We start from the raw sequence: 27,918 nt of genomic DNA, 5'->3' as shown, positions 1-27,918 counted from the left end.
TAATTTCAGAGATCCTTTGCACACACTATAACTTTGTAAACGTAAAACATTTGGTACTGTAGCAATTCTAATAAACAAAGCAGTAGCAGTCACCCAGTTTTTGGTGATGCTGGCAAAATTCTGTAGACCATTGAGATCTTTCTTTCTTGTAGCATATTATATTAAAGCTTAACATGATCTGCTTAACATGGCTTACTAGTTCTCTTTCAAGGGAGTCATCTGAGATAGGATTAAAAATATTTTTATTCTGTTACTCAGTTGTTATGTGTCATGAGCTTGTTTGTTGCTTCTTCAAAGTTATTCAAGAATAAAAAATATAGAGCAACATGAAAAGCATGCACCAGTATGAATAGTCTGGGAGGAATAGACAAGGTTCTTTGGAAGAGTTAATTTAAACTGCTATAATCTGGCAACGGATCTTTTCAAGAGAGAAAGCTGGAAGATTATATTGAATTTTCGCTGATCAAGAGCTGCATTCAAAATACATAGAGCATTATTGTTGAAATATTCCCTGTGATAGAATTTTTGGTGTTTTTCTTGTGTGAAATGCCTTATCGCTGCAGGCTTAGCCTTTCTGGGCAGTTTTACAACTACTTTCTGAAAAAGTTGTGATTTTTTCTTCTCTCTCTCTCTCTCTCTTGGTAAGTAGCTCTAGATACAGATAGGCTTCTTTATGAGTTGTTTGTTAGGGCCAGATTCAAAATTTGTTTGTTACCCCCAAGTGGGGTGTATGTTGCCCCTACTCTTAAGTGAACAAAAAAGTACATGTCAGAACCCCATATGATACTGCAGAATCTCTGTTGTAGACTCTCACTTGGTGTTGGGAGGATGCCTTGATAGAAGCTGTGTGCATAAGCCTTGACTCACAGTCCTGCTTCTAGCTCAAAGTGGAAGGGCTTTGAACCCGGCAGCCTCATTGCTGCCAAGTCTGCCTGTCTCATAATCCCACCCTGTTGTTTACTTCTGTTTTTGTTTGTTGTTGGCTGGTTGCTTTGTCATACAGTGACTGCTAATCACTTTTATCTTCATATGGGAAGTTAGTGATGAGAAATTAGTGATTATAGGGAGCACTTTTAAAACTTGCTGCTGAAGCTACTTTCTACACTCCTTTGGTAACAAGCTAAATTGCTATGACAGTGGATCAATGAGTTCATTGTCCTCCAAAGGTTTGTGAGTGGTGTGCCTACTGACAAAGCATTAGGAGTTTGTTTCTGGGTCAGATAGGGCAGATGACAGTTTTTGAAATATTGAGTTTGATTTAATATTTATTTATTTATTTGGAAATTTTGTATGCCAGAAATCTGAAATGTTTTCAGGGAAAGAGAAGGCATTTTATCAAACACAAGAATTATTGGACAGTAAATATGGGAATATAGATATTTTATGATATCTTCTGTTTGGACATAATAGTCTAGTCATGTACAGGCGTAAAAACTTCTTACATTGCTCCTTGCAACAGTAAAGTTTCTGACTGGCTGCACTGAAGTGATAGTGCAGACCATTTATTTGCTCTAATAGCCAAGTAGTTTGCACTCCATTTTCTTTGAGGAAAGAGAGTGCAACCATTTGGTAGGTTGATTGAGGAATGTGAAGATGTGCCAGCAGGACTGGGGATACAGAAGCAAAGAGATTGAAGTATGAGTGTAGACTAGGAAATGGAGTGAGAGAGCAAGATCGAAAGGGGAAATAGGGTGAGTATGAAGCTGGAGGAAAGGACAGAGAGGTTGCGAGGCTGAGGCAAGAAGGAGCTAATGAGAGGATTGTGGGGTGAGGGGAACCATGCTGCTTCAGATGAGGCAAGGAGGGAAAATGTGCTTCAGAGACTGGCCAGAGGAAGATAGTTGAACTAGGTAGTGGCCAGAAAAGTAAACATTGGTGGAGACAATGGATGGTGGAATCATGAGTCGAAGACAGAAAAGAACCAGGGAGAAAAGTGGGCTGAGGCAAAACTATCCGTAGAATGTTGTGAAGGGGCAGAAAATTCAATACTGGTGTGCAATGCAACCCTGAAGGAAACAGTTCCAATAAATCTGCTTTAAAAACACATATCCAATAAGCAATGGATTGCTGTTTTCCTTTGCAACTGCTGCCCCCCTGTGGATTCTCAAAAACTTTGTGGCATCAACTAGAACAGTGGTGTTACAGCATGCAGCCATTCCCATTGCAATACCCATTGCTGAACTATTCAAAATGAAGAACACTTATTTGAGATGTGTATAATATTTGGTATTCATTATCAGATACATTTTGAGAGAAGATTTTTATAAACAGCATTTTATGGTTTTAAAAATAGTTTTCAGAAATCTGAAGCAATTAAAAACTTGAAGATCCGGGCAATATGTTCTCGAAGACTATGTTCAATCAGGACCTGTGTTCAGATTCTAGCTCTGTAGTGGATTTACTTAGGTAGCCTTGGAGGATTGCCATTACTTGGCTTTAGTTCTTCATCTGTTTCTCATTAATTGGGTGGAAACAATAATCTACTTCACAGGCTTCTGCAAAAATGAATAAGAAAATGATTTGTGAGGAACACAGTATAGGTGCTATGGGCAGAATGAATTGGTGGCAGTCCACCAGCACTAAGCACATGGTATCAGCAAGGATGACTGGTAGTACAATAGGAAGCTCTCTCTGCCTAGCCCAGCTCCAGAGAACAGCTCAGACTAGAGCTTTTGGAATGGGGCAAGTCAGCTGAGTTCCCTTCTGCTGACTAATCTGGGTTAATTTTTGCTTGTGCTATTAAGTGCTAGCTTCCTCTGGCACAAGCTGCCATTCCTGCTAATGCAAGGGCAGCATTGGATACTACCCAGTATATGTGTGTGGGGGTGTAGCAAATCAACAGCTAAAGATAAATCTGCCTAGCTAAAGACTTATTGGTACATGCATGCTGGTAACAGAAGAAAACATCCTACATGAATGGCTAATAACCTATGTGAATGACTCCTAGCCATTCTCAATGTATGCCAAGCTAATAGCTAGCATTTATCACCCATACATTGAATCCAGCTTTTGAGTATTCCCTAACTATTTGCTATGAAGTGGTATTTATACCAGTGCCAAAAGAAAAAAAGAAGGAAGGAAGGAAAGGGAAAGGGAAAGGGAACCCGAATTCAGTATATGGCAGATGATGCACAGGCTGAACCTGGCAAAGACTGGGAGAAAATAGGCCTACCACACTCTATGCCAGAGTAAGAACAGACCTATTCCATAGGGATGATCTCTAATTGCAGTGGGAATGATGAATGACCAAACTACACAATGATTGTTGCTCTTCCTGTCCTTTTAAAAAAGCAGCCATGAGGGAATTGGAAAAAAAAAGTGTGATTTGGATTTTGGCTGTGGATCAGAGGATTCCTATGCTGATTCTCCAGTTCAAGTCATTCCTTCTAGGCAAAAGACAGGCTGGAGATTTGCATTGGAAAATTGACATACCATGGTTCTGATCCAAATCCCTCTTCCTTTTGAAAAGGGCATTGGGTGCTTTAATCATGGAAAGTTGATGGAACATCAAGTATGAAGATGAGCAAGGTAAATATTGTACCTTAAAAGGCAAACCCTGATGAAAATTGTGTTAAGTAAGTTTATTAAGTATTTTTATGCCACAGCTGAAAAGTGGTTATAGGAAACAATAATAAAACTTGTCATGTATTCACAGAGCTTAATAAAAAATAATTTCTGTAAAAATTGTAAGTGAGACTTGCACAGCAATAGCCACATTAAGGTGATTATGTATCTTGTAACATCATTAGCATCAGTATTACTTGATTGTAAATGATGTTGAAATAGTTCCATGGTAAGTCTTCTGCTCAAATGAAAAGTCAGAGGAACACTGTAAATAAAGGCTGTGTACTCATTAGAACCCTATTTAAACAAGTCTTCCCACAGGGAATTATTTTAAAGATATAGTATTCCCACTGGATGGTAGCAGATTTACGTTTATGTTTTTTGATTGCAATTTGGAGCAGAACATTGAGGGAGATGAATACTGGGTTTTTTGACAATCTAATAGTTCCTGTAAAGCTGGTGGAAAGAATAAAGCTGTTTTCTTGATTGTTGCAAGATATTTGAAGGTGAGAATGGAACAAAGTTGAGCTTCCCAGTTGTCTTGCTTTGTTGTTAGAATATATTTGTGTGGCTGAGCATTAAAATGATGTCTGTATGAGATCCTTTGTGTGCCTGCAGGGCTTATTTTTCAGACATCTTTTCTTGCACTGCATCTGAAGTGTACAGAGCACAACCTAAGGCTCAGCTGGCTTTGGTTTAAATGTTGATAGAGAAAATGAACCACAGCTACTTTTTACTGAAAGTAAAATGCAATAGACGAGTAAGCCAAAAATCTCATGGTGATGGGAACTAAACTGGAAGGATATCTGTGCATCTTAATTAATGTGAAAGGGAGGAGCTTAAAACAATCTACTAAATTTACATTTATTCTATGTGTTTGAAGTTTTAATAAATGTCATGTATCTGATCACAAATAAGCATATAAGGATATTTGCAGTAATTTTTCAGAGAGCTGGAAAATGGGATCAGATACTATGCAAAGTGTGGAAAAGAGAGATTGTATGTTTTCCCCTTATTTCATTATATAAGAGCTAGAATTTACTAATGCTCGTCCTGCAAAAAAACCTCAAAATCAGAGAAGTTCTTATTGAAATGCCTTGGAATGTTATTTGTTGTCTAAGGTCACCTGCTCCTTCATAGGCAATGCCATGGCTTTTCGCTCAAATAGGCAAATTAAAAACATACTGCCCCAAGCCCCTTCTTAGGATATGCTGAGCAGCATGAAACAGTCAGGCACACAGCCCTTGTCACACGCAGATGCAGAGTGAGATCTTACATCTTTGTTGAAGGTTCTGCACTGGATGCCCATTGACTACCAGGTCAAGTTTAAGATTCTGGTATTAGTTTACAAAGCCATGAGCTACTTCGGATCAGTATACTTGAAGACATGCTTTTTGTTTGTTTGTTTGTTTGTTTATTACATTTATATTCTGCCTTTCTTCCAAGTTGCTGAAGGTGGCATACGTGATCCTTTCCCGTTTCTCCATTTTATTGTCACAATAGTATTGTGAGGTTAGAACCAGTGATTGATCCAAAGTCAACCAGTGAGCTTCATGGCTGAGTGGAGACTAGAATTCCTGTCTCTTGAGTACCAGTCTAATAGTCTAATTGCCATACAGCATTGACTGTTGTTATCCTTTCTGAGTGCTGAGATCTGAAGGGACACATCTTAGAAATCACGAGTAGAGCTTTTAGTGTGTTGGTTTCCATTTTATTAATTAGTTCATTTTTATACTGGCCAATAGTCAAGGCTTTCTGGACAGTTAACAAAATGAAAGGAAAAAAGCACACATAAACAGAAGATAATTTAAAGCAACAAAAACACATAGCATTTGCACTTGAATCTAGATAGGAACATAGCAGTGGTAAAAAATAAAATGCAATATTTTAAAAATGTAATTAAAAAGTTAAACTGTTAAAATTTGGGAAACTAAAAAGGTCTTCACCTGGTGCCAGAGAGAATACAAAGTAGGTGCGAAGTGCCCTTTTTTGGGGAGCTCATTCCACAACCAGGATGCCACGACTGAAAAAACCCTTCCTCTTGGTAGCCACCTGCCTCACTTCCTTTGCGAGGGGCTATAGGAAAAGGACCTCCAAAGATCACAGAATCATAGAATAATAGAGTTGGAAGGGGCCAGAAGGCCCCTGCTGTTGCAGTACACTAAGTGACACCATCCTATTCAGATAGTTGTCCAGACACCTTTTGAATGTTTCCACCAAAGAGAGCCCACAACTTCCCCAGATAATAGGTTCCATTTTCATACTGCTTTGACAGTGAGGACGTTCTTCCTGGTGTTTAGTCTAAATCTGGTTTCTTTTTAACCCATTATCCCATGTCCTACCCTCTGGAATGAATGAGAAGAGAGATTGTTCTTCCTCTTTGTGACAGCCTCTCAGGTATTTCTAGAGTGGTTACCTAAAGGAGCCTGGTTACCTGGTTACCTAAAGGAGCGCTTATGTCCATACGTGCCCTCCCGCTCCTTGAGATCAGTGGGAGAGGCCCTTCTCTGGGAACCCTCCGTGAAGGATATTAGGAGGGTAAGAACCCAGAGGAGGGCTTTCTCTGCGGTGGCGCCCAATCTATGGAATGCGCTCCCCAGAGAGGTCCGCCTGGTGCCATCATTATTTGCTTTTCAGTGCCAGGCCAAGACCTTTTTATTTAAACATCATTTTAATTGTTAGCTTATTTATTGATTTTATATCTTTGGCCAGGACATTTCCAATTATATTGTTTTTATATGATTAATATGTATTTATTGTTGTAAGCCGCCCCGAGGCTTCGGCAAATGGGGAGGCATAGAAGTTTACTAAATAAATAAATAATAATAAATAATAAATAGAGTGTTATCATATCACCCCTCGGTCTTCTCTTTCAGCCACTTTTTAACTGGTGTATTTGTTTTTATTCTATTTTTGTATTTAGTGTTTTATTTGTTGTACACTGCTCTGAAATAGCAGTTTATAAATTCTCCAATGAATAAATATATAATGCATTAAGGATACTTCCCTAGGAAACTTTTATTATACAATTACCCTGCTTAATTCTGGAAATTTACAGGAGATCCAGATGTCATTGTTTTCATCTTGTAACTCTCCTGTCTTTTCCCACTACTTCTTTCTCTTTTCTTTCCACAAAAAAAGCAATTTGAATGATAGTATTAAAAGTGCTGTGTCTAGAAGCAGTCAAAGTTGCCTTTTATTCCATTCCTTTGCACTGGAATTCACAATGCATCGGCTGACTCACCAGATTCTGTCATATGTTAACTCCATTATTATGGAAGATCTAGATGGCATCCCTGCCAAACTCCTGCATTCTGTTTTCTTTATTGTTTCCTGTCTTTTTGAAAGCCTGGTTTGTGATAATGTTTATGTTTTGTAGAATAATTTCATTACAGCAGCATCCTGACAAGTGTGAACTGGCAGAGCAGTATTACCACTTCTGAAAAGAGGAGTGAAGCTGATAATGCTGCGATTAACAATGCCCTTCCATTTCTTGGTTGCACTCCCTTTATATCACCTTCTGCATGGTTTCTTCAGCCATTGCTATTAAGTCTCTTGAAATGTTTAAGGGAAAGTGAAGAATGGGTAGGGCATGGGTAGCAAGCTCCTGTGTGTGTTAGGTAAGGAGCTAAAAGGAGCCCAATAGTGGGACCTAATTTACAGGAGAGATTTAGTTGTGAGAATTTACTGGCTAGATCATGGTAGGAAGAGATGCTCACAGGAAGATTGCAGATGTTTATTAACAGCTGATTAGTTCTCTGGTGGAAGTAATATAAAGATTCTTCTTAAAGAAATGGACCACTATCCAAATCCATTGGCTGCTCAGCACCCTTTCCCTTCCTTTCTGCAAGTGTAGAAACAACTTGGATCAAATTGCAATTGTTCTTATGACAAGTGCACCTTGACTCTGTCAAAGTGTACCTATAAAAGATCAGTAGGAAGTTAATGTTCCATCTTGGGAATTTGCAGTTTAGGAAGCAATAGGAGTTCACTTAAGCAAGGCTGGTGTTCAAGATCAGTATTGTTGGGCAGCTGCTGAAGGTCTACACCCTCATGAGATTCCCCAAGTCTGCCCCTCTTTACCATTGCTTCTTGCTTGTTCATCCACCTTTCACTGTGGTCCACATAGCAGTGGCGCTGTAAAGGAGAAGCAGCAGATATTACTTCCTGCATGCACATTTGCTTTCTGCCTGTCAAGGAGGCAGATAGTAGCTACAATGAGGCTGAAGAGGAGGAGCTGACAACAGTGCTGGTGAGAAGGTAGGCTGAAGAAGAGTACTCTACTGAGGGTGTTTTGCCAAAGAACCTCAAAAACCCGCAACCAGCACTGTACTGAAGCATATGCTTTAACTGTTTCTAGATCAAGTTTCTCAATCACTTGCAGCTCCAAGAGGATTAGTGGATTTAATTTGAATTTGAATTTCTGTGCATCTGTGTTTTGTGAGGATGCCAAATTACCTGTCACTACAGCAAAACCACCCCACTGAGTATGCAGACAATTTATTTTTCTGTTCCAAGAATTTGCCCATTTCACTGGCATAGTTTACTTTATCAGACAGCTGGAGAATTCAGAATATTGTGTTCTTGTTCCTATCCAAGGAGCTATTAAAAATAATGCACATCCATTGGTTCTGTCTCCAGCTGCTGTAGTTCCATGTGTAGAAAAATGACATTCTCTGTTCCTAAGGAGATTATTAACCTTGGCACAGAAACCTAATTGGATAATTTATGGTCTTGCTTGAAGTATTTGTCTCATTTATCAATGCTCCAGTAATAGAATGCTGTATTCTCATTTTAATGTGCTGGTTTTGCAGTGTATAATAACAGCATTGGGATACTGTTTAGGACAAATGCAGTTTTTTAGTTATAGCATTGTGAATGCATAGCAATCTCATTTTAAGCAATGTAATGTTCATAAAATTGCAGTGTAAATACTACATGTATTCAGATAGCTGTATGGGATATTGATTGAAGGACATAAGGAACGTTAGTGGTGCAATATGTAACTGGATTAATTCACACATTAAAGATGAGTTCTAAAAAGAAGTTTTCTCAAAACTCTTTTTGTTTCTGTTGCTGGATAAATGTACCACATGAGCCAGATGATCACAAATACGGTGAGCAGTAATTCCTGTCATCACAGAATGACATGCTTCCCCACTGCACTTGCAATTACAGGGATTACTGCTGTCACCAGCCATAATTCCGCAGTTCACACATAGACAGGGATGCTTGCATCTGTTGATATGTTGAATAAAGTATTTTGTTCAAACCGGTTCAGAGTTCATTATGAAAAAGAGCAACAGCACCTATTTTGAGTCACGTGAGCACATGCTTCACATTTAGAAATGTTTTGAGGATCATGTCCTCTCTCCACTCAATGTGCAGGGTAGCTTCTCTTGTTTTGGCATTATATTGCCAAAGCAAACTTTTTGAAGAACTCTCTGCCAAAAGAAGATCTCAAATGGTAAAGAATAACTGCTAACCAGTACCAGATCTGGGGCACATGCACTGACATCAGATGAAATGAGTAGCGAAAATAATGCAGGTGATGAGGGCTTGTGCCATGCTGAGAGGAAAGGTAGCCTAGCACAGTGATATGCCTACATGCCTCCTTGTCTCTAGCTGTGTTGCTGCCTGTTTCTGAGCTAGGGACATGGGAAGCTGCATATGTACAAGAATGTGTGCTGTGGTGACACTGTCTAATTCTTGAGATTTGGCTTGTGGCAAGTAACCACTGCCATATGATATGCAGAGAAGGAACAGGGGATGCACAACTCCATGGACCATGGGGATCCATAAGTACATATAATCCTTGAAGCAAGCTTTCCACACAGTTCTTCTTGTATGCTTGGCTATCCTAGTATATTAAGGACTATGGCAAAGGTGGGCAGGCATCAACAAGTACAAAATACCAGCAGGTATTGAAGAAGTCAAACACACACACGAAACAACTCATTTTTGCAGTGTATATCTTTAAGCTTAGAGTACCAGAATGACACACAATCTCTTTTCATCACTGCTTAAGCACCAAGCTAACATAAAGAGTACATTTCATATTGATGCCATGTGGAAGCTAAATCAGAGGAGATAAGATGAAAGAAAGAAATAATCTGTCTTTGTGTTGATACAGTATGGAGGCAAGAAGAGCTTGAGCGCATCAACAGCACTTTCACTGGAGCTGAACGGAAAGCAGCTCTCTGTGGACTTTTAGAAAAGGAGGCCCAGCTGATTGCTTCCATTGGAAGGCACAAAATAAATGCAGATGAAGAGAACCAAGAGAAAGCAGTCCTGTTCTTTTTGGAAAAGGTCAGTGCTATAATTTCATTCAGAATACGAAATGTACCCAGAGTTCAAAACTTGAATTAACATCAATAAACTGGCAGCAGACCGAAGAAAAGCATAGTAATTAACTTGACCAGTTGAAGATATGATTTGTGGACTTTATGCCTGCCTTGCAGTAAAATTGGCCATTATGTACAGTTATTAAAAGCTTTTCTGTATCCCCATAAAGATTGATAGGCACTTCTTTTCACCTAAGAATAGAGAAACCACAACTTACATCTTAATCTGCTTGTGTCATCTTATAGTGAATACTGTGCACAATACAACTTTCAATTAGTTCTACATTAGATGCTTGAGTGGCTAAGTGTTTTACAGTAAACTCATTCATACATCTTTGAGCTTACATTCTAAGACAACTTGCATAGATGGACTTTCTTACAATTTTCAGTTTCAGATCAGGCTGTTTCAGAGATGCATGGTAGTCTAGATTTTGCATTAGGACTATAATGAAGAATTGTTACTTTCCATGCTTTTTTTTTTAAAAAAATCAACTTTTAATATATTTGTGTTCTCAGTGGTTGATCCCAGAATTACTGGAGTTAGGGTTAGGGAAAAGTCAAAGTGGATTATAGCAACAATTCTGTTCTTTTTATATGGGGAGAACACCAACGGGGACACCTAGTGCCGGAAACCTCTTTGTTTCCCTGCTTTGCATCTTCTGCTCAGGATGCTTAAAGATGTGGTGCAATGAGGCTTCAGTTTGCCACATATGGCTTGACAACATGACTTGCCTAAAGAGGTTTCATAATGACATTCAATGGAAATTCTATGCTGCAGTCCTGTGAAGCGCCTATCTGCATCTTGCTTTCTTCATGCATAGCGAGAAGAACTATCTTTTCCCTAATGCCCCTGTTCCTCCTTCTGGGGTCCTGCTGTATACTGCAAACAAAGATAGCATCACAATGCTTGATCACGTCCAAGATCACCAGTGAACGCGTCACTGCAAACATCTAAATTGGCTCAAGCAGTGGCGTAGTGAGCTATCATCTGAAAGCATGGAAGAGTTGTCAGATGCTTGTTTCACTATAGATGCAGTGTGCATCTTTCAGCACACATCCTGCTACATTAAAAGGGCTGTATGAGTGGTCCTTATACAATTCAACCCAACAACAGTGATTTAGTAGACTGGTTGATTCCAGTATCTGTGAAATACTAAATGGATACAAGTAAGTTAAACTTCAAGTCATTTGGCATTTACTGTTTGGTTTAATAAGTGAATTGCAAGTTTAAGTTGTTATCCTCTATAGTGCTGTACTGGTATAAGAGTCATTCAGTGGTAGTATCCTTCAGAGAGCAACTGGATCAGCTCAAAATACTCTGTTGAATTTGTTAATTGGTACATTTTGTTCTTCATATTCTGGTTCTGTGAAGAACTATTCTTCAGTATAAGTTTTGGTCACTGTGATATTAAAAGAGGAGAATTTAGAGGTAGGAAGCAACTAATTGATCAGTGCTTTGGATTAAAATCAGATCATATAAAGAATAGTATAGTGGATAAAAGAGGCTACTGTTTTTCTGGCACAAGCAAAAAGTATATCAGAGTGGGATACAGATTCTGCTGCTGTTTGCAGGCTGCAAGCAATCACCTTCAGAAGTGCCCAGGATTATGTGCAGTCTTTTAACCTGAGCAGGATATAATGGAAGCCTCAACTATATAAAGTTATACCTCCATGTGGAGGAAGAGTATTTGACTGCTGCAGTTCACATGGGATTGACAAACTCATTGGCACGATTTAAGGCCTGGCACCCATTTCTTAGATATGTTTATCTAAAACTGAGTTCAGTGGGTGTCTTTGTAACAGGTTAATATAGGTTTGCATCCCAAGACAGGAATAAGAGAATTAGGCAAAGGAAGTGGATTTTGGAAATGGAGGATATGAAGCCAGGGAAGGGATTAGCAGGTATATGAAGGAGGCAGTGATCTGGCCTGTCCTGAAGAGGGCATCCCTGGACCCAGAGGTGGCCACCAACTTAGATCTGTGGCCAATATTCCATTTTTGGGCAAGGTGGTAGAGCAGGTGGTGGCAGGACAACTCCAGGCACTCTTGGATGAAACTGATTATTTGGATCCATTTCAGTCCAGCTTCAGACCCGGTTATGGTACTGAATCCGCCTTGGTCGCCCTGTATGATGACCTGTGCAGGAAGAGGGACGGGGGAGTGTGTCCCTGTTGGTTCTCCTGGATCTCTCAGTGGCTTTCGATACCATTGACCATAGTATCCTTGTGGATAGGCTGGCTGACTTGGGAGTAGGAGGCACTGCGTGACAGTGGTTCCACTCCTATCTGGCCGGCCGATTCCAGATGGTGGTGCTGGGGGACTATAGCTCTGCGCCATGGCAGCTTTGCCATGGAGTCCCACAGGGCTCTATTTTGTCGCCCATGCTATTTAACATCCATATGAAACTGCTGCGAGATGTGATCAGGAGGTTTGGGCTGCAGAGTCATCAGTATGCTGATGATACCCAGCTCTACCTCTCATTTACATCTGCTCCAGGTGAGGCAGTGGTTGTACTGAACTGGTGCCTGACTGAGATAATGGGCTGGATGAGGGCCAATAAACTGAGCCTCAATCCAGATAAGACGGAAGGCCTGTTGGTGGGCGGTGCAGGTCTTCAGGTAGGTGATTTTGACCCACTCCTGGACAGGGTAGCACTCCCTCTAAAGGACAGGGTCCGCAGCTTGGGAGTACTCATTGACCCAGAGCTGTCACTGGAGTTCCAGGTGGCGGCGGTGGCAAGGAGTGCTTTTCTACAAGTTCGACTGATCCATCAGCTGTGTCCTTACCTGGATGAGCACTCCCTAGCAACAGTGATACATGCTCTGGTAACTTCCTGCTTGGATTACTGCAAAGTGCTCCACATGGGGCTGCCCTTGAAAAAGTTCTGGATACTTCAGCTGGTACAGAACAGAGCAGCCAGGCTGCTGACGGGGACCGGCCGTTACTCTCACATAACACCAGTCCTCTACCAGCTCCACTCGCTCCCAGTTGAAGTCTGGTCCCAATTCAAGGTGCTGGTTTTAACATATAAAGCCCTGAAAGGCTTGGGACCAGGTTACCTGAAGGAGCACCTCTTCCCTTACATGCCCTCACGCCCCTTAAGTGGGAGAGGCTTTGCTCTGGGAGCCCTCTGTAAAGGAGAAAAAAAGAACAACTACCCGGAGCAGGGCCTTCTCTGTGGTGGCGCCCAGAATATGGAATGCGCTCCCTGGAGAGGTGCGCCTGGCGCCGAGTTTATATTCTTTTTGGTGCCTGGTAAAAACCTTTTTATTTAATTGCTATTTTAAAAGTTAATATTTTATCATTAACCTTCGCTTTTTTGTTTTTGTTTTTATATAATTGTATGGAATTGTCATTATTTTATTGGTTTTAATTGTACATTCGTAAGCCGTCCCAAAATGTCGAGGCATGTGTTGATGGCATATAAAAGTTTTAAATAAACAAACAAACAAATAAATTTTGGAATACAGGGAGGAAAAGTCAAAATGTAAGATGACCCCAATTTTGCATGTCTGGGAGACAGGAAAGATGACAGCAGTCTGACTTCAAACTATTAATCTGAAGAAGCTGGGTGCATAAACCCAGGATCTTAGGACCACACTAGATGTGATGCATGGAATCTATAATTATAGGACTTTAATTACAGTTTTAAAATAATAGCTACAGAGAAGCCTGAATCACAGTCCCTTTTCCCACCTGCCATTTTCTCTAAATTTCCCCTTTCCCAAAGCTGCTATTGGTGCTGTCAGAAAAAAAGAAATGCATGGGTATGGACCCTAGTCCCATGGCCTTAACTTGATTTTCCAGCCCTCACATTATTGACCATTTTTGAAAAAAAGTTCATTTCTTGTATTGGACACGGTAAAGAAGAGGATGGTACTCAGCCTATTTCAGTTTCATATAGAGAAGTTTGCCTAAGGCAGTCACCTAGCAGGAAACTCCACTGTTACATGAGACTAGAACAAAAAAGATCCAGGGTTTGGAAACACTGTCCTGTGAGGACAGACTGAGAGAACTGGAGACTGAGTGGGGACATGATATCCTGCTATCAGTACCTCAAAGGTTGTCACAAAGAGGAAGGTCGAGATCTCTTCTCACTAGTACCAGAGTGTAGGACACCAAGTCATCAGTTCAAGTTGCAACAACCCAGATTCAGGCTAGATATCAGGAAAAGTTTCCTCATTGTCAGAGCAATAGGACAGTTGCCTAGAGTGGTTGTGGGCTCTCCCACGCTAGAGATATTCAAAAAGAAACTGGGCAGCTATCTGAGTGGGATGGTGTGAACTTAAGTCCTGCAACGGCAGGGAGTTGGACCCAATGGGGTTGAAATGACATGGATGTAAAAGAGTGTGTATGTGCGGAGGGGGGGGGGAGTGCTGATCAAATTTGCAAATGACACCAAACTTGGTGGGATAGTTAGTACCTCACAAATCAGGATTCAGTGTAATATTGACAGGATAGAGAACAGCATGAATTTCAGCAGAGATAAAATGTAAGGTTCTGTGTTTAGGTAGGAAAAAATAGGTGCGCAAGTGCAGGTTGGGTGACACTTGGGAGTAGCTGGGAAAAGCATCTAGACACAAAACAGCAGTGCAATCTGGCAGCTAAAAAAGCTAATACAATTTAGACTGCATCTGGACAAGTAGATCTACTGATCTAGAACACAGGAAGTAGACCAGAAGAAGAAATCATATCACTATACTCTGCTTTAGTCGCACATTCTTCTAGAATTCAGTGCCCTGTTCTGGCCATCATATTTTAAGACAGATATTAACACACTGGAAAATATTCAAAGAAGATGGTGACAATGATGTTGAGGCTCCTGATCCTAGAGAGTTGAAGCAAGTTGAACGACTTAGGTATGTTAAGCCTGAAGAAGAGATAATTAAGAAGACATGATACCATCTTCAAATACCCAAAAAGCTGCCTTGAAAGGCAGTGGATGTGCCTTTGTTAGAAGTTTTAAGCAGAGGTGAATGGCCACTCATTGGAGGTACCTTTGACATCCTTTCCAGTTTTGTGGGACCATGTACTACATGGGATCAATTTAAAATTACAATTAAGATCTAGGCTTCCACTGCCAGATCGCCTAAACAAAATTATCAGACATCTACAAAAATAGCCTTGCAAATAATACCAAATACTTTTCAACTACATTGTTATATGTTTTGTTATTTTATTTCCAAATTGTCTTTATTTATTTTGTGTAATTTTTCATTACATCCCTTCTATCTCTCCTAATTTTGGGTGTATCTCCCCATTCCAATACCCTGTTCTGCATTCATATGCTGCCAACTGAATGCAATTTACAATAAACCTGCTCTCTGAAGCAATTTAGATAACAGGATTATTGTAAATTCCATTTTTAGCCGCCAAACTAAAAGGCAGAAAGGCAGAGCTGGCAAAAGAATTGGGGATATTCAAAATTTCTTGCATAGTTTTTGAGCTTATAAAAGAGTCCCCAAAACAAAATGGTTTTGGCTATGGATGAAAGGAAACATTAACTTTTTAAATGGATGTATTGTGCAGTCCTGTGTGGATGCCTGTAGCCCTCCAAATTCAGACGACAATGGGCATCCCGTGCATGGTTGGAGGAGCTCTTCCTGCTTTGCAGGACAGCTACACTGCTGATTTTGGCTAATTGCAGTACTTCAACAGGAGAGACAAGGAGGCGGAGGCACTGACAATATGTTGCATCTTGACAGTGCAGTCTCTCTTCTCCCTGTCCCCCAAGATGCTCCCTAAACCTCTACTCACAAGTCATTCTTCAGTCTTGAAGAAACAGCCAGTGCAGTTCTTTCCACACTGACTGCAAGTGGGGAAGGGCGCTCCAACCATCTGAGGTTAGAGCACTTTTCCAAGGTTGGAGCTGGAGCTCTGAAAAGTTCTGTGACCCTCTAAACACTATGTTTAACATAAGCAGAAGAATCCCAACTGAGCAGTAGCTTGTATCCAAAGAATATGGGGAGATTTCAGATTGCATGTTGGGGTATCCCATCCACTCCTCCCTTTTCAGCCCCCTAACTTCAGCTGCCTGCTTCTAGGCTTTGGGGAACTGACTGGAACACTTTGTTGAGTAGTGTACGGAGCTTCAGCTGGGAGAGGCTGATGGAAGCAGAGACATTCACTTGTGTGAACAGAAGTATCTTCAGTGCTCTATAGCATCTTTTTGGATCCAAACCTATGCTGTTTAAACTCTGTGTGAGCGTATGTCTATGTGTATGTATTAAGCTACAAGACTGAAGAGACAGTTTCTCAGCTGAGTAAATTAAAACTGGTTGGTTGAACATAAAAAGTCATCTGTGAACACTGACTTTAAAAGACAACAACGGCTTTGACTGCCATCCTATAGACTTATAATACTTAATGAACAGTTTGCTTTATCCTGCATGCATGGGGAAGCAAACTAATAAACCTTTAGAAATGCTAGAGCAACAGTCCTCTGTTTCTGATTGTTTTGGCATTTACTAGCTCTAATTGAAAGATTCAGTACTTCATTATTTAGACAAACCTGCTTCCTGTCAGATTTTTAAATCAGTTTTGGCTTCCACCCATCAGTTCCAATTATCAGCCCCTCATTTAATTATAGAACTAAACCTACTAAGAATCTGTCAAATTCTCTCTTATGAGCACCTATTTATTTATTTGTGCTTACATAACTTGAAAATTAGATCATTCCTAACTGTCTACAGATTTGTGCTACCAAGAGGAAACTCTGGCTTTACATTTGAGTTTTGTATGCACAGGAGCAAAGCTGGGAATAGTGCTTCTTGAGCTCAGAATAGCAAAGGGCATAATCTGTCCCTCTCTTTTTAAATCTGTTGGTATGAACAGTCAAGGCACAGAGGGTGGAGAAGGGAGGGTTTGGTTTGGGAGTGTGAAGGAAGGAACCCTTGAGCTAATCTGTTCTGCCTGAAGTTTACTGAACAGGCTGGGAAAGGAGAGAGCAAATATTGACACAAGAACTGGCTATCTCCTGATATCGCCACCACCCTTGCTCACCTGTCATCCTACCCTTTGTCTTTGCTGGAAAGTAATCTGTCACCCTGAGCTGAGCATTTATTTTATATACAAGGAGCTTAATAGAAAGACTAATGCTGCCTTCAAATAACAAAAGCATACAAGGGTGAGGTGACTTTGTTTATTATAATTCTTTTGCCTCCAATTCCCTCTGAGGGTATATTATGCATCTCCATATTATGCTACTGCATAGAACCTACAATACATAGTACCAGGACATAACTGTATTCTTCCTAAGTCAAACTTTAAAATGACTGTTGTTTGTGCTCAGGTATATCTAAAATTAATTTCCTAGAAGGAAACTTTATTTGTCCCATCCTATCTCATCAACTCACCCCCAGCCACCTGACTATAAATTCAAAATGGCTTCAATTTACTTTCATTATTCTGAATATTTGTTCTCCATTGACATGTGCTAATATCTCATGAGGCTACTTTCAGGTAGAACAACAACCAAATGACAATGGCATTTTTTCTGGCATAAGATTTATGTTTAATACCACTACAATATGTAGAAACTCAGCATGGACTTGTTTGTCAGTAGTCATTACATTCCAGTAGAATATTGGTAGAACATTGATTATTTCCAGAAAAGAATTAAGAGTTTCCATAACTCAAGAGTTTTAGCAGCCTTGATGCATTTAGAAAGTGCTATTTGTTCACCTTCATCTTCAATGAACCAAGTGTAGTTCTAAGGAACAGACGGTTCTGAGAGTGAAATTGAGTTCAGAGTCCTCTGTCTAGCCAAAACTCTGCAACCAATAGCTAGGAAGGGCAGAAGGAGCACAGAGACTTTTACAACTCTTCCATCCTTCATTTAAAATATGTGCAGCTAGATGTACCTTTTGGCTTTCTAGGTTACTTCCCAAAGAGTGGGTGGGAATGGCAATGAAGAGACTTTTGGATCAACCAAATGTAAACATCCCTTCTTTCTTTCCCCTCACTCATGCTCCACCCTATTTTTCCCTCTTTAACTTCTCTTCCAAGATTTCTTCAGGGCAGTGCAGTGGAGCAGGAAGGATCAACAATTGAAGTGCCTCCTCTAAGGGCATAGCTCTGTGTACAGCCATGGAGCAGGAGAGCTGGATCATCTGCTGGATTACTATGTAATCTGTAATTCTAATGAGGGAAACATTTTTAGCTATATTCTGGCAGCAACCTGTGATTTATCCACAAAAGTAATCCAGAAGAGCAAATGGCCTCTTTCTTGCTTGTTTTCAGTTATGGTCTGATTTTACATTTATCAGAAAGCATGATTTTACAGTAAACCCACTGAATGTGAGTGGTAAATGTAAAAATTAAAAGAAAATGTTCCACATTTTTCAAATAGCTGCAAGTTTCTTGGGATAGCAGTGGTTCTTCAGATAACTCTTTTGCCAAGTGTCAAGTGTTTAGAAGAACTCAATGAATTTCTAAGGGTAACTTTTGAGCTTTGCACTTCTTTCTTCTGTCCATCCATTCATTCTAACTCAATGATACAAAATGTTTCTGAAGTGTGCAGCACCAAAAAAATGGAAAGCCTTTGATGGCAAAACCACAGAGATGGATACACAGTTCACACTGCGTGCCAGGGAACTGCTTGAAATTTACCGCAGCATTAGCATGAAGAACCTTCCCCAAGATGAGCGTCTAGATGTGCTGCTAACACTGAAGCATACAGTGAAGGTATGTTTCAAGCTTTTAAAGAAACTCTCTGAGATCACACAGAGCATGTCAGCAAGTGCTGAGTATTTGAAAGGGCTATTCTGCACTCATGAGCCACCATCTGTGTTTTGTACAGTGTATACTGATTGCTTACTGAATTAAGAAATTAGGGCTGAACTCCTAAGCATAGTTACCTATTGAGTAAGGCCTACTGAACCTAATGGGACTTGCTTGCATAAAATTGTGGTCTACTACTGCAGTTTTAATTTCTGAGCACACTGAATCCTTAGCCAGCATGTCAGAAGTCACACTTAAGTGGCACCACTCACTTTCCTAATGGCTTTAAACTTGTATCTCAAAAGAGCCAGTGCGTTTTTCTGAACACACTGAATCAGGAAGTAAGTTCCTTTGATTTCTCTGTGTCTCATAGCCAGACTAATGTTTTGTTCACATGGTTAGCAATTGCATGAGTGTCCTTTTAAATATACATGGCTGGTGTGTGGGGGAGTCAATTCGGATCAGGTTCCTAATTTGGAAAGTAGAGGGGCTTCACCCTTTACCATATAGTTCCAATATGGGTTGGGCTCCCTTCACCTCCTTTTTTCATTGGGTGATAGACGTTCTCATTCACTGTAGTCAGTGAATACTTCATGCATGTAATAATACCATACATTTGATCTAGACTGGACAGGCAGGTGTTGAAAGTCAGTGAACAGTGGATGTAGAAATCATTAACATTTCTGACAGCTAGTAATTTCTGGCATCCTGAATGGTAACTGTGAAAACCCCTATATTCTGATGAAGTGCAACAGTGTCGCAAACAATGTCTAGTATGTTGACACCATGCTGGGGCAGCTGCATTTGTTTACCTAACATTCTGTGATACATATCTAAAAACCTAAGCTCTCTCTAAGAATAAGCAAACTGGTTCAAACACAGCGGCTCTTTCGAGATACAGGTTTAGAGCCATTAGGAAAGTGAATGATGCGACTTCTGATATGCTGGCTAAGGAGCTAGAGTTTAGAGAGCTCAGGTTCCCCATCATTCCCTTCCAAGGAGCATTCCATGTAACATCTAAATAGAGGCCAAGATGCTGCCTTTCAAGCAAACCTTTCTGCAATTAACTCTGCATATGTGATGGAGCCCAAGGCTGCATTCAAGCAGGTAACATGTAACAAGTCAGATTAGATTTACTGTGGGGCTATCACTTTAATTTCTCCAGATGTGCATGTTGCCTTTCTGTGTTTTTTCTGCTTTCCTTTCCAAATAAACTCTTATTTTATATTTGGGCAATGCACTTAACTAAACAGAGAATGTCAATAAACTCTTTCCCATGCAAAGGACCACATGGCTACAAAGATGCCAGTTGTATTTTTAGGAATCTCACAAGGTGTTTTGTTAAGTTCTGTGTTTCTTGGCTTTGAAAAGAACATTCAAGGCACCTTCCTTTTAGGGTTGCAGTTAGGGTTGTGTCCCCTCCCAGGACTTGACTGAAGGGAGTAGTTGACAATTTGATCTGATTCTTAGCCATCCTTTCTGCATGAAAGACAACTTACAGGCACAATTAGCATTGACCAAAGCTATATTTTATGTGACAGTAAAATAAAACACATAACAAAAATGAAATAAAAATAAAAAGCAGCATCCAACCTAATAGATACATTTACTGACCAGCCAGTCCTGACCATAGGACATTTGGGAAGGAGTAAACCTAGCCTTGGCAGTAGGGCTCAGAAACTCCCTGCAGATGTGTCAGAAGGTTCATACTGACTAGTAGTGGCCTATCACTTATTATTCCTCCTTCCAGTCCATAACAGAAACCAGCTGAAGCTACTCCACTGAGCAAGAATGATGTATTATTCCGTATTTTTTTTGATGTCACATTTCCAAAAGAGCTGAGCTTTAATATGCCTTGGGGCATGTATCTTATCTTATCAAATTTACTGTCAGTTCTGTGCACATATTTTGCTAAATGTTTTGTTTCCCTTTACAGGAACACAATTGTAAACTCACACATGAGATAGTGGAATTAATTGACAGAGAAGCAGACCTCATGATGAGGGCTGTGAAGGAATGTAATTTACAAGGACTTCGACAAAGGATATGTACACTGTTTCTTCAGTATATTAAAACACCACTTTTTAACCCTCAAGTTGCTAGATATCTCAAGGTATTTTTCCTTTTGCTACATTTATTACCAGTTTATGATAATCTGATTTTTAGCTAAGCAAAACTCCATACTCTAAAGAGGCTACCCAGAGGCAGTTGAATTGGTGGATAACAGATAAATTAATACTTTCCCTATTCAGTTAATATTGCAATAAGAAATTTCTTATGCTCCAAGGATAACGATAGAGAAATAAGGGAGTTAATATGAGCTATACTAGGAGTAGTGGTCGTTTAACTTAAGTCCTATTCAGTTCACTCTAAGTACATCTACTCTAACAATGGATACAACCCATTGTATATGAAGGCACTATATTAAAGCTACGTATCGGTTATTATTGTTGCACAAAGAATGCTAATTCACACCATGTAAGAAGGAAAGAGAAATACCAAGCAACCTTGAAACAATAAAATGAATTCATGACATAAGTACCTAGGTAACAGGGCAATCCTCAGACTCAATCTCATTGCATTTAATGGGGCTTACTTCCAGGCTGTGTGCATACAGGATTACAGCTAAAGTGTGCGAGCTTAGTTCAGGTTTCACCCGAAGAAAAGTAAATGCATTAAGCTATGCCAGGCACAAATGGGTGTTCCTTAAGCCATTCAGTGTTTCTGCACCATCTATCTTTGGGTCTGCATCTTCTCAGTAACACAGTCCTAGTGGTCCATATTGATACTTTCATTCTTTTCAAAGTGTTTTATATAATTCAACAGACTATTTTCCCCTTTTGAACTAATTCTCACATAGCAATCTTCAAAAATATGTTCATAATCACTGGGTTTACTGTATAGAGTGAGGGAACAGATTGCATTTGACAGACTGCATGCTGTGCTACAGCAGAACTGTTTTGTAGATATATATTTCTTCAATTAGCAAAGGTCACTTTGCATACAATTATCAACAGCTACTGTGGAACAAATTGAGTCAGGTTTTAATTGAGACTGGGTTTAAAGTTGACACTGAGATAACAGTGATTGTAGGCCAGTACAACTTGGTTGTTTCTGTCACATTATGCATTTAATACATTTTTGCCTTGCTACTAATTATAAAACTTGTGCTGTTCATCTGTTTAATAAAACTAAATTGATAAGGCATTGAAGTTTTGCAAACTTATATTTAAATATGCAACTGTCAATTACATAGTTGTTTCTTTTACCATAATTCTGAATTGTGGGTGAGTGTATGTGTGCACATGGATTCTCTTGAATCAGGGCATTCTCCATTGATTTCACTGGAAGTAAAAGATCTAATAATGCAACTGAACGTACACACAGATGAGCTTCCTCCCTCAAAAAGAATGGGAGAGCTATTATTGCTGGGAAAAATTGGATCACTCTTTCTGGACCAGCCTAGTTTGAAAACAATCTTATGATACCTTACAATATTTGTTTTCCTTGCAGGTTCCACCAGATCCAATGAGGCTTTATCACAACATTCACTTTTGCCTTGGCTGCAAACGGTATTTGCCTTCTACTGATTTTGCCGTCTCTGCTAGTTCACACACTGTTGGCCGGTGTCGCATGTGCTGCAAGCTGGATAATGATGCTCGTAAGAGGGAAGCGTTTTTGAAATACAAACATATGCTCCAAAATCTCCGTGAATCTGAAGTAAATTACAAGGATGGTGCTAAGATTGCTTTCATAATACAGGTATGCAGAGAACAGGAAATACTGATGTTAAAGTTAACATTTGAAAAGTACAAAACATGACAGAAATTTGCATTATATTTTAACTTTATTAATCATAGAGTATAAAAGTATTTAGATTACAGAAGACTCACCTTTTGTCACGTATATACATTCTTATCTTTTCAATATATTTTCCTAACTGGGAGAAACTAAGATATACTGCAGTTTGCAGCTACTTTTCTCACTACGTTTATAATTACTGTTGTAGTAAAATAAAGTCTTACATTTTTTAATTTTAGCACCTTACTAAATGATACAGTTTTCTGTCCCCCTAAGTTATCCTTAATATTACATATTATTACAAGAGAAAAGCAAGTTTAGGTATGATGGATACTGCAAATTCTCCCAAAATACCTTGGTGGTTTTCATCCAGTTACAAACATCCTCTTACGCTTAAATTCCCCATGGCTCAAAGTTCTACAAATTTCTACTTGTCAGAATACCCTGAAGTTTTGTTTTGGTGGCAGACCTTTTATGGTGAAGCAAAGATAAACCTAAATGTCAGGTAGTAACAGGAGTTTGGTGTCAAATGAATACAAAAGGCAGGGATTGCAAAAGCCTAGTCAGCTGAATTTCTTTATCAGTGGCAAATGAAAGCAATGGGACTTAGAGAAGTAGATGAAGTAATTCCAAATAAGTTATAAAAATATAATTCTGACAAATGAGTAGCGAAGGATTTTTCAACTAATGAAAATAAATGGAGTAATGCAAAGACTTTTTTTTTCTTGCAGAACCCTCTTCAGTTGCACTCTATAATACTGTTGAAGTTTTCACTGTTATTTCATGATTGCTCACAGTGACTTGGTTGCTCAACATGCTAAGGCATGAGGGGTGATTCTTAGCATGTCTTTTGACTCCCCTTTACTTCCTGGAGGGTGGTTTATATAAGCCACCCTGGGGTAGTTTATAAAGCAGCCCAACTCATTACATCTTATAGTGGAGTTTAGCAGTCTCTTTCACCCCCATGGTTTAGTGTGTCATCTGAAACCAGGTAACATACCAAGTCATGGTCAAGCTGAAAGCCTATAGAGTCACTTGGCAAGGGGAGCACGAAAGGGGTCAAGGGACCACTCTAGCCAAGGGGTTCTTGAGAACAATCCTGCTCTCCCAACATAAGCAGAGACTCCACCATGTGCTACTCACTCAAACCCTGTTTAGGGAGTTGGGAAAGTGGCAGAAGAGGAAGCCATGTGGCTTCACTTCGCTTAAGGAAATGGCTGGGTCCACATACTGCATCTTGCTCGAGTTGAGGATGAATTACTCTTCTTGCTTCCTTAGAAGGGAAGGCAAATAGAGAAGCTCTAGACCCCTGCTCCATTTCCCTCATTTCCTGCCATGATTTGACAGTCCTTTGCCTGCGCTGTGCACTGCCTCCTCCAAATCCTTCTGTGCTTCCTTCAGTGCTTCTGCAGTTTCTGTGGGATACTGGCAGGAGGAAAGGGGATGGAGGAGGGCCCGACCCCCATTGTGTCCAAGTGTCTGCCAGGCACAGGGAAACTCATTAGTAAAATTCCAAGGGGATGTCATGTAACAGTCCCTGCCACACATGCTTGTCATTGCATATAAACAGAATTAGCTGTTCTTTTGAGAAAAAAAGATTTATACTCCACTCTATGTGAGTAAATAATGTATCCTTGGAAAGGATAGTATTTCTGGTTTATTTCTCTGATCAAAAGAAGTATATGAAAGCTACTTATAGTTTCTTATTTTTAACACTCCTTTTGAGGTTCATGAACTTCAGAAAATTTAAAGTAGCATGAACTGAAACAAGCTTATCAAGTCTTCTCACATGTTCTGTTCCTTGATTTGAGTGCGTTCTTTGAAACATAATTTTTCCAGTGTTCCCATTTCAGACCTCAAAGGATAAAAAACAAGTGAGAAGGAGTGGGTCCAATTTTCATTCTCAGGCCACATCTTTAGAAGCAGACACTGGACTCAGCTCCAGAAAAGAGATATTTCATTGCAGAGAAAATCAGTTTTACTTGCTACACTGCACCCCTTCCCCTCATAGCAAACTCCTGCCCTGCGGACCTATCTGAAGTTTTTACCATCTTTCTGCAGCCTGCTCTCTCTTCCTCTCCTAATCTTGCAGCTACAACTGCTTAGCTGTAGGAAGGGACACATATTTCTGTTCCACCTACCATAACATTCAGATTATTAAGCATTATTTTATTCCATCCCATTTCACATGAGTTTGGAACTAAAATGTAAATTAAATGTGTGAGTTTGCAATTATAAACAACTTACATGAATAGTTGTACATCTTTTGTTTGAATATTTACATACTATATACATTTTTGCCAGCAATTTTCCTTAATAGATCCCCACTCATACACAGTTTTACCCAGTGTACATATTTTTGTATGCGGTAATATTGTATGTAATATTGTACTGTAATATTTCCTCCTTGTACCAAAAACTCCTTCCTGCTGGAAGAAATCTAGCATGACAGGGAGAAAAGTTCTAGCCCAGCTTTTTCCCTGTTATGTTGTTTGCCTGCTTGCAGAAAGCTTTTAACAAATTCAAAAATAGTTTATTTGGAGTCTTGCAGTGGTACCTCAGGGCTTCTTTCTGTTGCATCAGTAAACCCGGTCTCAATCATTTACTGTTCATTTTGTTTATTTTTATTCAGGCCTGTACACTTACTAAAAGAGCTTTGGTTATTAGAGGGTATAGAAAAATAATAAAATTATTGCCATCAGATAGGCTACAATTTAGGTTAAAATCCCATTGAACATATTCATATACCACAGTTAGAAATGTCAGGCTGTTTAGGACATATGCAATACATTTTAAAAGATTAATAGCACCACATATTTTAGTTTTCGTTTTCATGGATCATATATGTCTTACAATTTGCTTAAACTGGGTTTAGTTTCTTCATACTGAGAAATCATGCTCTTCAGAGATGATTTTTTAATTGCTAAAAATAGGCAGTTATCTTAAACTTCATGAAAAGTATTTATCTCCAGTCTGTGCTCTGCATGTATTTGGTAGACTTTCCTCTCATCAACTCATATATACAGCTAGTGGCAGAAAATTTGTATTATTTGTATTCTGGTCAGTCAGATCAATGGATGGATATTTGTTCCCCAGTCCAAAGCAGTTATAAAGTCTGCTGCTAGAACTGTCCTAGAGCTTGCTGAACACAGACATTGTGGCATCAGGAAGTCTTCATGGCCATAATTAAGTTCTGATTAAATGCCATAGCTAATATTTGGAAAATCTGGTCCCACAGGTCAGCTTGTTTAGTGATACTAAATATTTTGCCATCTTCCTGGCTAATTTGCTTAGTAATTTGTATGCGTTTCCAGGTTTTAATTGCATTTGTATTTATTTATTTATTTATTTATTTATTTATTTATTTATTTATTTATTTGTGTGAGCCGTCCTGAGGCTATATAGCAAGGGGACGGCATACAAAAACTTTAAATAAATAAATAAATAAAATATTTGTTGTAAACACACTTTATTGGACTTTACCTTGATGCTCATAAGGTATGGCCGCAATTACCAGATTCCAAGCATGTCAATGGTTGTCACACCATTTCCTGACATCTTACATAAGGTTTTCCAGTTGCTGCTTTGCTTTATTAAGCTGCATATTTTAAAATGAATGCGTGACTGGCTTTAGCAGGCTTTTCTTGATAGGTCTTAAAAGTTATATGGGTTTTCAACCTTTTATGGCAGAATATCTGCTGTACCATAATCTGTACCATAATTGTGCAGTGTGTAAACCACAGCAATGATTTTGATGAACTATTCCAATTATAAAGTCAGCATCTTTTGTCAAATTCCCTCTTGAGAATTCAGGCTTTTTCCTCCATATATCTGGGAACAGAGAGTACTTGGTTTTGGAGTGCTGTAACTTTGAATTGTGTACAATCCATATTTGAGGATTTGACTAACTGAATCATTAATTCTTTTTAAACAGCATGGATTTGGTGTGGGGCTAGCAGCAATAAAATGTTCTAACAACAAGCTGAGAATCAAAAAAGCTGCCAAAAGAGAATGCACAATTTCCATCTGCAGAGAGAGCCTAAAATAAACATTTTTAAGCTTGCATATTAGGCATGTTTGTCTTGGAATAATTAAACTGATTGAGTGTTATCACAGAGAGAGAGATTGGGTTTTTCCAGTAGCATTTCAACCTTAATTAAAAGTTCAGAGCCACTGCATGGTATATAATAACATTCATTCAGGATATAAGCTAAATTCTATATGGATGTAATGATTGCTTTAAAATAGAATATGCTCAATTCTTTGACCTCAACTTCCAATTGCAGCAGCAAGACCTACAATATATGATTGAAAATTTCTGGGGTTCTCAGTCAGTTCTTAGTGCATGGGATAACCTTTATGACCTGGTCATGGTCAGATGGAATAAATATCAAGAATGGTCTCCTTGGAACACTATTCTCCTCAGAAAAGATGAAGCTGAGTCTCACCTCACACTAAATAATCTTGAAAAGGTATAAATCTTTTGCTGAAATTTTCTTTCTGTGTTATGTTAAGTACATTCTGCCCCACAGGAGAATTCTGCTGTTTGATGAAATGAAAAGCCGTTTTCCTGACATTTCATAGAAGTGTTATTTAGTGTTTGGATGGGCTTTTGCTTCTTCTCATGAAATCTGAGTTGTGTTTAGTGCCAGCCTTTGTAGAATTTCACATTGTATTAGTTGGAGCAGGGCAGACTATATTCTTCTTGGGATATTGCTTTGCAAAGTTTCTTCATAGGATCCTTGTTCACCTAAGTGCTTATCCCCATTTTCAAGTCCAATGGGAAATCCAGTATGCATCCGAGGGGCTTGTATGCATGCAAGCACAGAATGAGTGCTTGTGCAATTCTGTTGCGGTATCTTGATTTGCCTTCAATTAAGAAAAAATATGCCTCATTGATGTTCACAGTTTGAAAGCTCACCATATAGACATTTGATCAACAGAGACTAGATTAAGTTTACTATTTTATTTCATTTACTAAATTTGGCTCTTTTCCCCTTTGCAGGCTTATGAGATGGTGTTCATTCATAGGATAAAGCACAAGCATATTCTTGCAAGGAACTATTTCTCCCAGTTTCCAGAGCTGGCAGCCGCTCTACATAGAGATGACAAGCAAACCAATGTAGAGGAAGCTTTAATAACAAAGTCTTTAACACCTGGTCCATCAAACTAACATTTTCAGGATATATAAAGGTGTTTGCTGATCTAATGCTTAGAAGAACTGGTCTTATCTCAATATAAAGAATTATTCACTTATTCTGTCTTAATTATCTGTTGTTTCTTAATTGACCATTGGCAAACATGAAGGCTCTGTAGAAACAGAACTACAGTTAATAAAATAAACCTGTTGCAAACAGTAAAACCGGCTATTAATGCATATGTTTTAGCAGGAAAACAGTACTTTTGGATATAAAACCCCTCGATATTTATGATATGAGCTACATTTTAGGATAACATAAAGAGCACCTTTCCAAAATTTAAGGAACCA

General features: G+C 39.2%; 1 protein-coding gene across 1 annotated transcript in view; it reads left to right on the top strand.

Moving 5' to 3' along the window:
- IQUB (IQ motif and ubiquitin domain containing) overlaps window positions 1-27,657 on the top strand; it is a 38,392-nt gene extending 10,735 nt beyond the window's left edge. The window contains exons 8-13 of the mRNA XM_044422932.1: window positions 9,698-9,873; window positions 18,423-18,593; window positions 20,566-20,742; window positions 22,143-22,391; window positions 26,717-26,902; window positions 27,436-27,657. Coding sequence (XP_044278867.1) covers window positions 9,698-9,873; window positions 18,423-18,593; window positions 20,566-20,742; window positions 22,143-22,391; window positions 26,717-26,902; window positions 27,436-27,603 — 1,127 coding nt within the window. The 3' untranslated portion in view covers window positions 27,604-27,657. The remainder of the gene's footprint in view (window positions 1-9,697; window positions 9,874-18,422; window positions 18,594-20,565; window positions 20,743-22,142; window positions 22,392-26,716; window positions 26,903-27,435) is intronic.
- Window positions 27,658-27,918: the final 261 nt, after the last annotated feature.

Source organism: Varanus komodoensis, unplaced genomic scaffold (genome assembly GCF_004798865.1).
Source record: "Varanus komodoensis strain SLA01 unplaced genomic scaffold, ASM479886v1 scaffold13_1, whole genome shotgun sequence".
In the NCBI taxonomy this organism is placed as follows: Eukaryota; Metazoa; Chordata; class Lepidosauria; order Squamata; family Varanidae; genus Varanus; species Varanus komodoensis.
This window is presented reverse-complemented; position numbering and strand designations above follow the sequence as displayed.